This window comes from Acanthochromis polyacanthus, chromosome 23, assembly GCF_021347895.1.
Source record: "Acanthochromis polyacanthus isolate Apoly-LR-REF ecotype Palm Island chromosome 23, KAUST_Apoly_ChrSc, whole genome shotgun sequence".
NCBI classification, from domain to species: domain Eukaryota; kingdom Metazoa; phylum Chordata; class Actinopteri; family Pomacentridae; genus Acanthochromis; species Acanthochromis polyacanthus.
Genome location: NC_067135.1, coordinates 12,448,953 through 12,464,547, shown reverse-complemented (window position 1 = coordinate 12,464,547; position 15,595 = coordinate 12,448,953). Strand labels below are relative to the sequence as shown.

The following is a 15,595-nucleotide window of genomic DNA, read 5'->3' as shown; positions in this document are numbered from 1 at the left end:
GTCTGGAGAACTCTTGGTTTGGAAGCTTCTGATGACAAAGGAGAGTTGTTTCTTTGAACAGAGGATTCTGATGGTGCAGGAGGACTCTTGACTGTGATGGTGCAAGGGGACTCCAAGTAGGAAAGGAGACTCCAAGTGGTAAAACAGACTCCTCCGGGTGGACTCCTGATGTTACACGGTAAAAGCGACTCCTGATGGACTCTCAGGTGGTGAAGAGAGACTCTACATGGTAAACAGACTCCTGATGGACTCTGAGATGGTAAAAGGAGACTCTACATGGTAAACAGACTCCTGATGGACTCTCAGGTGGTGAAAAGAGACTCTACATGGTAAACAGACTCCTGATGGACTCTCAGGTGATAAAAAGAGACTCTACATGGTAAACAGAATCCAAATGGTGGTTTCAAATGTGATCTTTTAAAGTGGGCCTTTGTATATCATTAACTCAGCAGGGGTCTGGTACATCCTCCGTCAGGGAGGACTGATGTCCAGATGTCTCTCACAGAGTTACATTTTCAGGTAATTTCTGTAACTTTCCAAAATATTGAAATTTGGTGAACATGGTTTATCTAGGAGCATTACTGATAGATAGCTGATTAAAATGATACCAAGCATGATCATATGTGACTGGCAGACATGCTGATATTATGACGTTGGTACTAAAACAAATAAAACTCAGGATTAAAGACAAGGCAAGATATAGATTTACCATGAAGTTATTGGAAAGTTTAGTTCAGAATTGTGAGATGATTGTCTTTGTTGGTTCTGATTGGAGTTCAGAGTTCCTTGTCGGTAAGCAGTGGCGGCCCGTGACCAAAATTATCGAGGAAGCCAGTGTGAGCAACAAATTAGATTCAGTGTTTTAACTGTTATTTTCATGTAAACAAATCAGCCTGCTGTTACAGTACCTTTATTCTACCGACTTCTCATTCATTTCAGTGAAAAAAAAGAGGTTAAGTGCTCCAGGGGTTGTTCAGGGAGCCGGTAGACTGGTCAAATAGGAGACATGGCCAGCAGAAAAGCCAGTTAAGCTTGGCACTTCCCGTTAGCCACTCGTTTCTGGCATAGTTAGCTTCACAAAAAGAGCGAGCTTTTCCATTAGCTCTACACTTAGTTAGACTGAGCTTTGGAGTTGGCCTACCGTCCCTTTTGACTTGTAGTTGAACTTCAAAAGGAAGTTTTGTGAAGTCATTTTTTACAAGAAACTCAAGGTCCCTGTCACCATCCATTCTCTGGCTAGTTTGATGGCTATACTTGCTGTGTGTGCTTGCTTTCGCCTGGCGGGACAGCGGCATTAGTGTGGGTATTGTTCATCGCAGTTTGTGATTGGTTGGAAGCCAGATTTGATCTGGCCTCCCTTATGTTTTTTTTTAATGATGCATCGACCATTAAGCGATGCGCCTTGCTTCAATCTGATTGGCGAATACGGACTGTTTTTTTCTCTAAGGGAGGCAAGGCGAAGCTGGCCTCTGAACAGACAGACAGCGCAGAGGGCATGAGAGACGTAGGGTGCTTTCACACCTGTTAGTCCGTTAGAGTGGTTCGTCTGGACCCAAAAGTTGTTACAATGTTGCTAATTTCAACTGGTTCGGTTTGCATTCACACCAGTGTTTTCGCAGTTGAACCAACTACGATGAATGTTATATCTCCCCCTAGTCGTTTGGCGGCGCTGTTCACAAAATAATGACGTAGGTGAACGCTGATTGGCGCAGCATGTGAAGAGGGAAAAATCCCAGAAGAAAACAATAGGCTGTGTTTATTCCATGGATCGAAGTTTATTCGTAAACAATGAACTATGCTCTCCTGTTCCTTCTTGTTGCCATATATTCGTATCATTGCTTTATGCAGCAAGCACAAATACTGCTGTTGTTCCAGCATGAAGCTCGCGTTCGGTACGAGAACATTACACAGTCGTTTTTGGCACGGAGAAGATGCATTGCAAGACGTTATCGTTATCCCAAAATTCCCCGTGCAGGTTGCTACTGAAGCTCCCGTAGACCAAAAAGTCTGCTGCGCCATCAAGCCGGTCCGAATGGAGACAGGTTTGTGTTCTCACCAGCAGCGAACCGAACTGGAGTTCACATAGAAGCGGACCGAGACCACCTCTCGAAGGTGGTCTCGGTCCGGTTCTTTAGTCCGCACCAAAAACATCTGGTCTGCTTTCACACCAGCCCAAACGAACCGTACTTGCTGGTGTTGCGGACTCCAGTCCACTTTAAGCGGACCTAAAGGCGTATGTGTGAAAGCACCCGTAGTGTAATGCACAAAAAGAGCTTGACAAGAGGGGCGCTGTTTTGCTCCTCACAAAGCAGAAATGCCTGATGTAGTGTTTTGACAACAAGGAATGACAAAAATATAAAACATAAAATACATAGTGGTGAAGATTATTTATATTTTTTCTTTCTTGCATATTTTTTGGGAAAGTCAGGCTTCCCTTGGCCTCCGTGAAAAACCGCCACTGTCGGTAAGTGGAATGTCTTTGAAGTTGTCATGTAGGTTCTGAGCTCCCCCTTCAATGGCTCAGGAATCAGTCAGAATACTTACTGGTGGCCATTTGGTCCTGATAGTGAGTGGGAGTCTGTGTAGGGAAATCCTGTAACACCTGGTCTCCAGCTCTCCTGCTGGTTTGATACCTTGCATCTTCGGGCCAGATGTGGAAAGTATCTTTGTTTGCAGTGTCTTGGTGTCTCAGCTTCACTGATCAAAGCAAGCCTCATCTCCACTGTGGCTGTGAAGGTGTTAAATGTGTTCTTGTCCTGTTTCACTGTGTAATAATGGCTGGTGGATCCTACAAATGACTCATGACAGTTAGAAAAAAGTGACTTTTTTTAAACTTTCGTCTATGTGTTGTTTATTCTTTGTTAAATGTCTAGAGAATCTCATCACAGTTTGTTTTTGTTGTTGTGTTTCTGCTGTTTTATTTTTAAGTTGAACAAATAAAAATTTAAATGAAAAAGATGGTCCGGTCCTGCGTTGGGGATTTCCTGTGTTAGGTTGTGGTGCGAAACCAGTTAACACCTGACTTAGAGGAAAACAACTTCAGCGCAGGATGGAGCTCACATCAATCTGCCTAATGCTCTGTGAGTCATTTTTAAATTAAAAATGTATATATTTCCATCACATTTACAGCCCGTTTGATCGTTGAACTCTTAGCTGACTGATCCTTCTATTAAAATCACAGTTTGCTTTTGAATTTTAAAACATCTAGACGAGAACAAAACTTGGTTAGCATGAATGTATTGTGTCGAGGAAATGGGTTTTGTTTCCATTAGTTGAGTCATTTTTTTACAAGCAAAAACTCCATATTTCCGCATTTTAAGCTTCTCAGATGTGAATATTTGTTAGTTTCACCGTGAGTCTCTGATAGCAAACTTACATTTGGGGAACTTCGACTGTTTCTCAGGTATCTGAATGTCTTCATTTGCCATTTATTTAAACAAGTACCACTGTTTTTTGACTTCAAGATTAAAAAAAACAATCAATAGGCTTCTAAAGAAAATACTTGTCACCTGTACTGATGATTAAAACATTTGTTGGTTGTAGCCTTATACTACTCGTGTGATGGAATGATAGTTTGGCTCTGAATTTTTTGCATGATCTAGTTAACCCATTGCACTTCAGTTGCGCTTCAGTGTCCCGCCCGTGGTACACTTTGAGATCTGCATAAGCAATTTGCTAAATGTCTGAAACTGCAAACGCAATTATACAAACACTATACGCCGATGGAAAGCTTAGATTCTCATGAATCCGCCGGTATAAACCACTTTCAGATGCGGTTACCACAGCGGGTGAGAAAAACACATTTGTCCGACAAACAACGAATATTCATCCATCCGTTCTCTATACGCGGCTTCAACGTACACAGTGCGACTCACATTTCCGGGTTCATTATTACACACAAATGAAATATTCCACAAAAAACGGCCATAATCCAACCTTGGACATCCAGACGAAACAAGCCAGTAACATATTTTGTCCAAAACATGTCTTGAAGTCGGTATATAATCCACGAATCGGTCGTTTTCGAGGAAAGCACCTCACGATGCGCGTCCAATATTCCCTGTATTTCTCGTCATATTTTTATTTACAAATAGAATATTAGTGATTTTTTTGTACTGAAAATGGCTGGAATTGACTGCAGCTTAAAGGGTTAATGAAAACGGTAAACTTTTGTCAATTTTTAGAAATGAAATGGGATGAATTAATTCACTTTGATGAAATGTCATTATTTAAGCTTAATTTTACAGCGTGACTGTTGGAAATCACTCATATTTTTACAGTGTATTGCTCTGTTAAATGGTGTCATTTGGTGAATTTTTAAAAGACAATATGCCTTTCAATTGGGCCACCAAGTCTAGATGAGGGTGTGGGGGAATTCTGACTGTGATCATGACGCTTGGTATTAAAGTTCATGTTCACTCACTGTCCAGTAAGATTTCGGCTGAGGCTCAAATTGGATCTTTTCATCTTACTGTCAAAAAAATCCTGTAAAACACTATTTTTGCCTAACATCTCTGATTTCAAACCACAGAACATGGATTTGTGTTTTAAAGGCATTTCTGAAATTATAGCTTCACATATCAAACGCTTTCCAACATAAATCCAAGTTTTTAATTGCACAATGAACCACTTTCTGCTCGTTTTACCTCACATTTCAATTTGAGGCTGTTTGAACAACAATGTCACAATCAGCAATATTGGTCAAGTAGATGAAATAATCTCTGATTATGGGGGAGTTGGAATATATATAAAAAATTCAGCCATCACGAAAAGATCCATCTTTGAGCTCACAATAAAAAATTGATAATGCCGAAATCAGCTAGCGATATATTCTGAACCACATATAGTTGCATGTCACAAGAAAAGCACTCAGAGAGCGCAGAACTCCACCAAGGCTGCTCAGTCGTATCGTTTCTGACGGCTGAAATCTTGAAAAAAGTTGTGGTAACCCCAGCTGTCATTCATCTCAACTGATGAGTCTGGAGTAGATGATTTGCACTCCAGCCCTTGATCTCCCCGCCTCCTGATACATGCGATTAGTCTACCACCAAGAATCTTCCTCCAAAAAGACCCCATGATTCGCCACACACGAGTATATCTGCAGCTAAGACTCTCAGTCATAGTGGCTGCTAGTTGTGACCAGTTCGCCCTGGTGCTTCTGTAAGTTGTGTGTTGTTTATGTTCTTGTGAGGGCTGTCGGACCTTAAGTACTTGTGGTGGGTACTACGGACACATTTAGAGCTTCTTTTGGTGGCTGCTGATTTGGTGTGGAGCCCCAAGACTCAGTGGAGACCGAGGGTCCAGTTAGCAGTCCACCAACTTAGAGAAGAAGCTGTTCAGAGTATTTGTGAAGTGTGCGTTCAGAGGCACCCGTTTTGTGTAGTTTGTTCTGTTCACTCTTTGTATTAGTTTTTGTTACTTGTGGTGGGTGTTGTTCCTGTTGTTAAGTTCGGCTAAGGAGTTCAGTTTCCTTTGTCTTTAGCTTAGGGGCCGTTTACACGAGGACGCTTGCCTTAGGCTACGTTTATACGAGGACCATCTTAACAGAAAACGCAAAAGTGGCGCCTTGTCATTTCACGTTTAGACGAGTGGTTTTGAAGAAAATCTGCATATATACGGTGACTCTATAGTGTGTGGAATTCGATTGGATATGCATGCCAGGCAGCTGGGTGGCGCTGTGACAAAACTCCGCCATGTCTACGCGCATGCTTACTGTCTCCCTTTTCGGATCTCCGCTGTGGTAAATGTTCATGAATGGAATCTGTACAGATTCTGTACGTTTGTTGGTACGACTCCTGTGGTGTACATAGAGCTGCCAGAGTTGCGAAGGATGGAAATAATCACACATCTTTGTTTACTTCCTTGTACCGGCCGGCAAACCAAAGCACCGGCGCACGTATGAGACGTAATCGTGAACGTGACGTGGTCAGATCTTGGCAAAGTTTTGCATTTTGCTGTTTAGATGGAAACGTAACGGCGGAGAGTTTTCAACTTTTCCACTCTGGGGGCCAGTTTCAAAATTTTGCATTTTTAAGCCCCCATGCTCGCATTCACACCTACGGACAATTTAGGGTAATCAATTATCCTCAGCATATTTTTGGACTGGGAGGAAGCCGGAGTGCCCGGAGAAAACCCACGCATGCACAGGGAGATCTTCTTGCTGCAAGGTGAAAGTGCTAACCACTACCCCACTGTGCAGCCCAATATAAAAACAATTTAATTTAATCTTTTTTAAATATTGGCATGTTTTTAATGGGCTCATATTTCAATATTTTTTATTGTTAGTACTTCATATTTCAAACAGATTCATAGAAACCATTTTAAATATCCAGATTTTATGATTTAAAAAGTTTCAAGCAAATCAGAGAGAGCCTGATGATTTGAGATGAAATAACCCACAACTAAATTCCTAACTTCTCCTCTTTGACCTCCTCCCTGCAGCCACACTGAGCATCACTCCAGACAGATCCCAGTTCTTCCAGTATGAACAGATTTCTCTGAATTGCGCTGCAAACTCCAGCGGCTGGACGGTGAAGAGAAACACTGACATTAGGTCTGCTCAGGCCTGCAAGCATGGCTGGGGTATCCCGGGTGAGTCCTCCTGCACCATCGAGAACGCCCTCCCATCGGACAAGGGCATGTACTGGTGTGAATCTGAGCAGGGATGCCGCAGCAACACCATCAACATCACAGTGACCAGTAAGAAGCAGATGCTCACTTTATGATGGATTGGTTGATTAAATCTGTCAGTGCATAAGCTTGAAGAACACTTATTATGATTCCTTATTTTTATAGTTGCTTCCAATGTGATTTTCACCACCTAACTCCTCCCGCAACTTTGAGAAAATCCATACACGTTCTCCTTCAAAACATGCAGCTCGTTTGGGAATGGTTTACTCCATCGTTTGGTGCTGATTTGTTGCACAATTTTTTACAAAATTTGTAAAAAGCTGCATTAAGAATCGACATTGAGACAAACAGGAAGTTGGCCAGATGGCTACCAAAACCCAGTCATCTTTGGAACCCTGTAGCTCTGCCAGATTTTACAGTAGAAGCTTAATTTCAAGTTTAAACGGGTCACGAGGCGTTGAATGTTATTCCTCTAAGTCCGTTTTTGATTTGTTTTGCATTTTTATGCCGTTGCTGTTTAAGTTTTCTACTTTTATTTTTAAATCCTGGATTTTTCAACAGTTACGAAGAGTGAATTTTTCTAAAAAAAATGCAGTAAACCTTGTCGTCATCATTTGTACTGTACATGAACAATGTGTACATTAACATATTGTCATTTTCGTCCTGTTTTTCCCACACTGTCAGTGGAAAATAACTGTTTGAATGAACATCAAAAAGTCACAGTAGGTATTTCCACACACAATTAAATTTTCTGTTGGATCAAATTCATTTACTACAACAGTTAGAAATAATTTCTTCAGGGTAGCCTAGACTGACTCAGTTTATCTCTACATAAATGGATCTAAAAAATGTTAAGACGTAAATACTGCATGATTTAATCCTGTTCATCATGGAAGCATAAAATTAAATTGTACAAGATACATTTTCGTCAATGTATCAGCCAGACAATTTCCCCTCTTTTTGTTTGCTTTTGAGTCCACTGATCTTCACTCCAATCTGTGTTCATATTTCAGCCTTTTTGCCCAGCTCCCTGTCTGACAAAGTGGTCCAAAGCAGTCATCCCTCAGGACCAGCTTCCAGATGATGCTGAGCAACTTCTTTGCTTGACTGCTTCTGGTCTTTCAAAAAACATACTCAACAAAACTTGAACCTTTGTTTTTCAACTCTCCAGATGCTTTAAATGTCTGTAAATCGGCTCAAAAACCATCAGTTTGTTCACTAATCTTGCTTTCAGGGTGGCCTTGCTGATGGAGAATTATGATTTTACACCTGTCAGATTGTGTAATCTTTGGCATTTTATGGAATGACATGATTTAAACTTAGTCTGATATGTTTATATGATGCTCACATCAACAAAAAACATGTAGCCTATTGAGACGTAATTTGAAATCGCACGGCCAGAAGAAAATGAACTTTAAACAATTAACCATTTGACATGTCTTGAAGGAAACCTGGTGTAATAAGGCAGAAGATTAGGGTACAAACATTTGTTTTTGTTGTTGAAATGTTTGTGTTAACATATATTCCAGTTGTTTCTTGATGCAGAGAATGAGAAATAAATGTTTGATCATTGCAGCTTTGCAAAGAAAAAGCAAATTTATCTGCCTTTCAGATGATGACGTGATCCTGGAGAGCCCTTCACATCCAGTGACGGAGGGAGATGAAGTGACGCTTCACTGCTCCTACAAAGAAGAAGACCATCATAAATCCACGTCAAACTTCTCTGCTGCGTTCTACAAAGGCCATGTTTACATCGGGACAGAAAATACAGGAACGAAGACCTTACGGGTGTCTAAATCTGATGAAGGCTTCTACAAGTGTATTCACCCTTCAAAAGAAGAGTCGCTGCAGAGCTGGCTGACAGTGAAAGGTGATGTGATGTTCTGTCCTATTACAGTCGTTCCGTGTATGTTGTCGAGGCCATTGTTTGATGACGCTACTGTTGCATTACTCTGGGAAATTTAAGGTCTATACTCAGAAAATTTACTAACTTTGGTTGGTTTTATAGTATAATTTAAGTACGGTTTCTGCCCAGAGAAGACAAAATTGTTCATCCAAATACCAAAAATTTCACTTTATGCTGCGGTCTCCTTGCAGCCACTGACGCGCTGATGTTTTGTTTTGTTTTTTTAAATATTTAGATGGAAACATTCTGTCGATGCCACAAGTTTTAAAATGTGCTGCTTTTTCTTTCACAGCCAGAGATCAGACTGCAGTTGTTCCCACCAGTCCTCCTACTCCTCCTTTGATGTCCTCAACCAGGCTGATCCTTTGTGTCCTGCTGTTCATCCTCTACAACATCATTTTCATAGTTTGCCTGTGCATATACCGAAAGGTGACGCGAGGTAAGAACACCTCCAAAATCATGCTTTGTCCCCTAAAAATTGCATTCTTATACAATTTGAGTGAAAAATATTTTGTCACATCAAAAATGTTTATTCATTTTATCACAACACTGTCGACTCCTTGTCAGCCAACCTATCGCATATTCAACACAAAAATATAATACAAAGGAGGATGAGCAAATATCTTGTCAAATCTCAGATTTTACCCCAAACCAGATGACTTGAGGTGTTAATGGTGGTGAAACTGCCCAGGGAGGGATCTTTAACTCCTGAGGAAGTCATCTATGTTCAACTAGGGAGGTCATCTCTCAACAGGGAAGGAATTCTATCATGTGACTTATCAGGTACTTATAATGCAGTCTTGAGGTGCCTTCCCAGACATTTTCGTCATCGCTCACCTGGCAGCTCTCCAGAGGGAGTCAGCTGTGTTAAACTGGACCACCTACACCATCACTTATCAGATACTTATAATACAGTCTTGAGGTTTCTGCTCAGACTGTGTCATCAACATCCTGAGTCACCCTCACCTGTCAGTTTCACAAAGTTTGCGTTAAGTCTTAAATCTGGAGGAGTCCAGTTCTACGAAAGCACTTGGAAGTACTTTAGCATGTCTTAAATTTCTGTAATCTTCAATTTCAAAAACGAGGTTTAAATGTCCCTGAGCTATCACTGATTATGGAAATGGTGGCAGTTTTTAGATTTTTGGGTTAAAGTTCTCTGAAAGCTGAACTTCCTTGTTGAGACGATTCAACAGTTCATCACAGTTGTGTAGTGTTTTTATGTTAAGCCAGCAGCAGCCTGTTAAGGTGAAAACAGCAAAACATTACCAGTGGAAAGCAAGAGGAGGAACAAACACTTTCAGTTTCTGGTCTCACCCACCTCCAAAATGTTCATTGTTTTGTTTCTGTTCACCTGCTACCCTCCTATCGCCATCTGCCGTCTCACCCCAACCAGTCGAGGCAGATGGCCGCTTTCCCTGAGCCTGGTTAGTTCAGAGGTTTTCTCTTTGTTCAAATTTTTAAAAATTAGTTTATTTTTGGTTCCTTCCAACTGTTGACAACTGCTTGCTCATAGGAGATCCAAAAGCAGCTTTGGATTGTTGGGTTCTCTGTTCTTTGTTTAAAATATGTGATGTCCTATGAAATGACCTATCTTGTGAACTGGTGCAATATAAATTGAATTGACATCCTCTACCCAAGTCTCAGGGCAGCTGTTAGCTCATACAAGATGTCATGACCAGGCAGAAATTAAGCAGATGGTGCTAAAATGAGGCAGATATGAGTCCCTAAAGAGAGAGGAAGTCTTTATATATTTTGTCTAATGCGGCTGATGTAGATTAAATTCTATTAAAGAAAGTGGTTGTTAATGTTATGGATGACACGTCTAACAAAATCTCTTTGCTGTGGTTTTTCTGCAGCCAGCGCTGATGCTAAACGAAGAACTTCTGATGAGTGAGGATTCTGGTTTCCTGCCACAAAACACAAGAAGATGAACTTTAACAATGCAAATCTAAATCAAACAGCCTGTTTATATTCTGAGCAGTCTTATAGAAAATAAGTTAATATCTTTTCTCTATTTAACCTATATTTACATTTCTGTATTATGCTATTTTTTATGTTTTAAAACAGGGGAAAATGTCTATTTTTAATGCTGAAAAATATGTCTATTTTAGTAAAGAGCATCTGTTGTGCAGATTTGAGCAGCACTGGCGTGGACAGGATTTCTTTCCATAAAGCGACAAAGAAGCTGAACTTTTTGGATAGCATGGATCAGTACAGCTGCAACATTTATTTATTTATTTTTTTTAGGACATCATCATGGCTATCGGCTATCGACGGACACAACACGGGATAGCTGGAGAAATTAGGGCTTCATATTGTGTCGGGGTGCCGTCAATGGAAAGCATGCACAAGTCAAAAAACAGTAAAATAATATCTCATTATTTTTGCTAAACTATTAACTATATTTTACCGTTATTCTTACTTTTGGGAGAAAAAATCACAAATGGCTTCTGAATGAACATTAAGAATTGGAAGACGAGGAAAACTAGGTTGAAAACAAGATAAAGGTATGTGACTGATTGTTGAGTCTGATAGTCTTTCTTTCAAGATTAAAGTCCTGTTTTGATTATAAATAAATGAACATGATCACAGCTGAGAACACCAACAATGCCACCGTGTGGCGAAGGCATAGCAGACATGTTGGATGTTCAAGGGATATTACAGGAAACCTTTACATTTTTCAGTGTGTTCTCTCAACAAAGAAAATGTTCCACCTTTACAGTTTTTCTCAATTACACCTTGGAAAATGTTAGTTTTCATAGAGGAGTATTGATTTGGGAATGGTTCAATATGAACCCTCAAGTTATTGTGATTTTTCTGTCTCCATATTCTCCCTTTCTGAATCCTATAGAACAATTCTTCTCTACATGGAGGTGGAAGGTTTATGAGCAGCAGCCATAGTTTGGTAAAATCTTTTGCCATCAATGGTCTTGACATGTGGTGATGTTTCTGTTGATGCATGTTAGGGCTGGATCAGACACATTAGGTCCTTCTTTCCAGAGAAAATGCAGCCTGTGATGTAGATGAAGTCCTGTGGCCTGACCCAGTATGGAGAAATGATGCTGTGGCAGAGTAATGCACTTCTTTTCTTTGTACTTCATTTGTAAATTTTTGTGTTTTATTTTTACTTACAACTGCTACATGTAAATGCACAGGATTTCTGTTTTTTTGCAGATTCTTTTTTCTATGTACAAGTGTTACAAATGCCCAGGTATTTTGTTTTGCACATGCATTTAGCCTAAATAAACATTTATTTCTACCGCTTCATGTCCTGAGCATTGTGTTTTCCTTTTTTCTATGTAGTGTTTAGTGACTGCTCAGTAGAGTATTTAATTTTGATTGACTTGAGGCATGATTTGACAGCAAAGTTCAGTTTTGAGCACAGATTGAATTGTTTTGGGGTGAAAGTTTGGTTTTGCAAGAAGAGTCAGAGGTTTTGTGAATGTAGCTTGAAAATTGGGTTTTGTGTTCACAGTTTAGGGAAAAGGAGAGCAGCTTTCCAGAAAAGTGTCTTAGCAATCGAGAAAAACTGTAATACACCACATTACAGGAGTGTTGTAAAACATTCTGTCATCTGAAGCCTCCATAACATATGGAGAACACTGAGTGTTAGTTTGAGAACATTCTTCCTTTGTCATGTGATCTTGTGGAACATTGCAGGAACATCTCAGAGAAGAATGTTTGCTAATGTGTTGGGTCCACAAAAAGGTAAAATGTTCCACCTTTAATATATCACATTACAGGAACGTTATAAAACATTCTGTATTAATGTAGCCGCAAGGGGACACAAGCCAGTGTCTTATTGTGCCGGTCTCAAGCCCGGATAAATACAGAGGGTTGTGTCAGGAAGGGCATCCGACGTAAAACTTTGGACAAATCAAACATGCAAATCAAATGTATGACTTCCATACCGGATCGGTCGAGGCCCGGGTTAACAACGACCGCCATCGGTGCTGTCGACCCACAGGGTGCCGGTGGAAAATGCACGACTGTTGGTCAAAGAAGGAGGGGAGGAAGGTGTGTTCGTAGGAAGAGAGAGAAGAGGAAGAGTCTAGGACTGAGAGTAGGGACTTTGAATGTTGGAACTATGAAAGGAATAGACAGAGAGCTGGTTGACATGATGCAGAGGAGGAAGGTGGACATACTGTGTGCCCAGGAGACCAGGTGGAAAGGTAGTAAAGCTAGAAGTTTAGGAGCAGGTTTCAAGTTGTTCTATCATGGTGCAGATAGGAAGAGAAATGGAGTAGGAGTTATCTTGAAGGAGGAGTTTGTTAGGAATGTCCTGGAGGTAAAAAGAGTGTCAGATCGAGTGATGAGCCTGAAGCTAGAAATCGAAGGTGTGATGTTCAATGTTGTTAGTGGGTATGCTCCACAGGTAGGATGCGAGCGGGAGGAGAAGGAGAAATTCTGGTTGGACCTTGATGAAGTGATGCAGAGTATCCCTAGAAGTGAGAGAGTTGTCATTGGTGCAGACTTCAATGGACATGTTGGTGCAGGAAACAGAGATGATGAGGAGGTCATGGGCAGGTTTGGTATCCAGGAGAGGAACGCAGAAGGACAGATGGTGGTTGACTTTGCAAAAAGGATGGAAATGGCTGTAGTGAATACTTTCTTCCAGAAGAGGCAAGAACATAGGGTGACCTATAAGAGTGGACGTAGGAGCACACAGGTAGACTACATCTTGTGTAGACGGTGTAATCTGAAGGAGATCAGTGACTGCAAAGTAGTGGTAGGTGAGAGTGTAGCCAGACAGCATAGGATGGTGGTGTGCAGGATGACCCTGGTGGTGAAGAAGATGAAGAGGGCAAAGGCAGAGCAGAAGACCAAATGGTGGAAGCTGAAAAAGGAAGAGAGTTGTATGACTTTCAGGAAAGAGTTGAGGCAGGCTTTGGATGGTCAGGAGGTGCTTCCAGATGACTGGACAACTACAGCAAATGTGATCAGGGAGACAGGTTGGAGAGTACTTGGTGTGTCATCTGGAAGGAAAGGAGATAAGGAGACTTGGTGGTGGAATGAGGAGGTGCAGGAGTGGATCTAGAGAAAGAGGTTAGCTAAGAAGAAGTGGGACACTGAGAGGACTGAAGAGAGTAGACAGGAGTACAGGGAGATGCAGCGTAAGGTGAAAGTAGAGGTGGCAAAGGCCAAACAAGGGCTTACGATGACTTGTATGCTAGGTTGGACAGTAAGGAGGGAGAGACTGATCTGTATAGGTTGGCAAGGCAGAGAGACAGAGATGGGAAGGACGTGCAGCAGGTTAGGGTGATAAAGGATAAGGATGGAAGTGTGTTGACAGGTGCCAATAGTGTGATGGGAAGATGGAAGGAGTACTTTGAAGAGTTGATGAACGAGGAAAATAAGAGAGAATGAAGAGTAGAAGAGGTGAGTGTTGTGGACCAGGAAATAGAAAAGATTATTAAGGATGAAGTGATGAGGGCATTGAAGAGGATGAAGAGCGGAAAGGCACTTGGTCCTGATGATATACCTGTGGAGGCATGGAAGTGTCTCAGAGAGGTAGCAGTAGAGTTTCTGACTGGGTTGTTCAACAGGATCTTAGATAGTGAGAAGATGCCCGAGGAATTGGAGGAGAAGTGCTGGTGCCCATCTTTAAGAACAAGGGAGATGTGCAGAGTTGTGGCAACTACAGAGGAATAAAGCCGATGAGCCACACTATGAAGCTATAGGAAAGAGTAGTTGAAGCTAAGGGCAGAGGTGAACATCTGTGAGCAGCAGTATGGTTTCATGCTAAGAAAGAGTCCAACAGATTCAATATTTGCTTTGAGGATGTTGATAGAGAAGTACAGAGAAGGTCAGAAGGAGCTGCATTATGTCTTTGTAGATCTGGAGAAAGCTTATGACAGGGTGCCCAGAGAGGAACTGTGGTTTTGTATGAGGAAGTCTGGAGTGGCAGAGAAGTATGTTAGAGTGGTGCAGGACATGTATGAGGACTGTAAGACAGTGGTGAGGTGTGCTGTCGGAGTAACAGAGGAGTTCAAGGTGGAGGTGGGACTACATCAGGGATCAGCTCTGAGCCCCTTCTTGTTTGCTATGGTGATGGACAGGATGACAGACGAGGTTAGACAGGAGTCTCCATGGACTATGATGTTTGCAGATGACGTGATCTGTAGTGACAGCAGGGAACAGGTGGAGGAGAAGCTAGAGGCGTGGAGGTTTGCCCTGGAAAGGAGAGGAATGAAGGTTAGCCGCAGCAAGACGGAGTATCTGTGTGTGAATGAGAGGGACCCAAGTGGAAGAGTGAGGTTACAGGGAGAAGAGATCAAGAAGGTGGAGGATTTTAAGTACTCGGGGTCAACAGTCCAGAGCAATGGAGAGTGTGGAAAAGAGGTGAAGAAGCGTGTATAGGCAGGCTGGAACGGCTGGAGAAAAGTGTCAGGTGTGATGTGTGATAGAAGAGTTTCAGCTAAAATGAAAGGAAAGTTTTACAAAACTGTGGTGAGACCAGCCATGTTGTTTGGTCTGCAGACAGTGTCCCTGAGGAAAAGACAAGAGGCAGAGCTGGAGGTAGCAGAACTGAAGATGCTGAGGTTCTCTTTGGGAGTGACCAGGATGGATAGGATCAGGAATGAGTACATCAGTGGGGCATGTCCAGAGGAGAGAGAGTGAATATATTGGTAGAAGGATGCTGAGTTTCCCACTACCAGGCAGGAGGCCTAGAGGAAAACCAAAGAGGAGGTTTATGGATGTGGTTAAAGAGGACATGAAGGTAGTTAGTGTGAGAGAAGAGGATGCAGCAGACAGGGTTAGATGGAGGCAATTGATTTGCTGTAGCGACCCCTGAAGGGAAAAGCCGAAAGGAAAAGAAGAAGAAGAAGACAAAGAAAAAACATTATGTATTATTTATACTATGATTTGTAAACCTGTTGCAGCCATGGACTCAGAATAAAACCTATTATTCTCCAAAAGATTTTGAATCATTTGTTTAAAAAAATTAACTTAACCTCAGGATGCTAGCTTTACATTAGCATGTTGTTCGTGTGAACCACAGCAGTTTTATTTCCGCAGCGAGGTGAGGAAGCGAGTACATCTCTTGCTGAAACTGAC

General features: G+C 41.6%; 1 protein-coding gene across 1 annotated transcript; it reads left to right on the top strand.

Annotated features, from left to right (window-relative positions):
- Positions 1–3,033: 3,033 nt before the first annotated feature.
- On the top strand, positions 3,034–11,803 carry LOC127532307 (Fc receptor-like protein 4). Its single transcript, XM_051943805.1, has 5 exons — positions 3,034–3,080; positions 6,442–6,699; positions 8,243–8,500; positions 8,829–8,975; positions 10,393–11,803. Exons 1-5 carry the CDS (start codon positions 3,050–3,052, stop codon positions 10,428–10,430), a joined length of 732 nt encoding a protein of 243 aa, XP_051799765.1. The 5' UTR covers positions 3,034–3,049; the 3' UTR covers positions 10,431–11,803.
- Positions 11,804–15,595: the final 3,792 nt, after the last annotated feature.

Bases quoted from the DNA above. Each gene is read 5' to 3' on its own strand.
- LOC127532307 (XM_051943805.1), top strand. From the start codon at position 3,050: ATGGAGCTCACATCAATCTGCCTAATGCTCT. The intron at 3,081-6,441 runs GTGAGTCATTTT...TCCTCCCTGCAG, and splicing joins ATCAATCTGCCTAATGCTCT to CCACACTGAGCATCACTCCA. The intron at 8,976-10,392 runs GTAAGAACACCT...GTTTTTCTGCAG, and splicing joins ATACCGAAAGGTGACGCGAG to CCAGCGCTGATGCTAAACGA.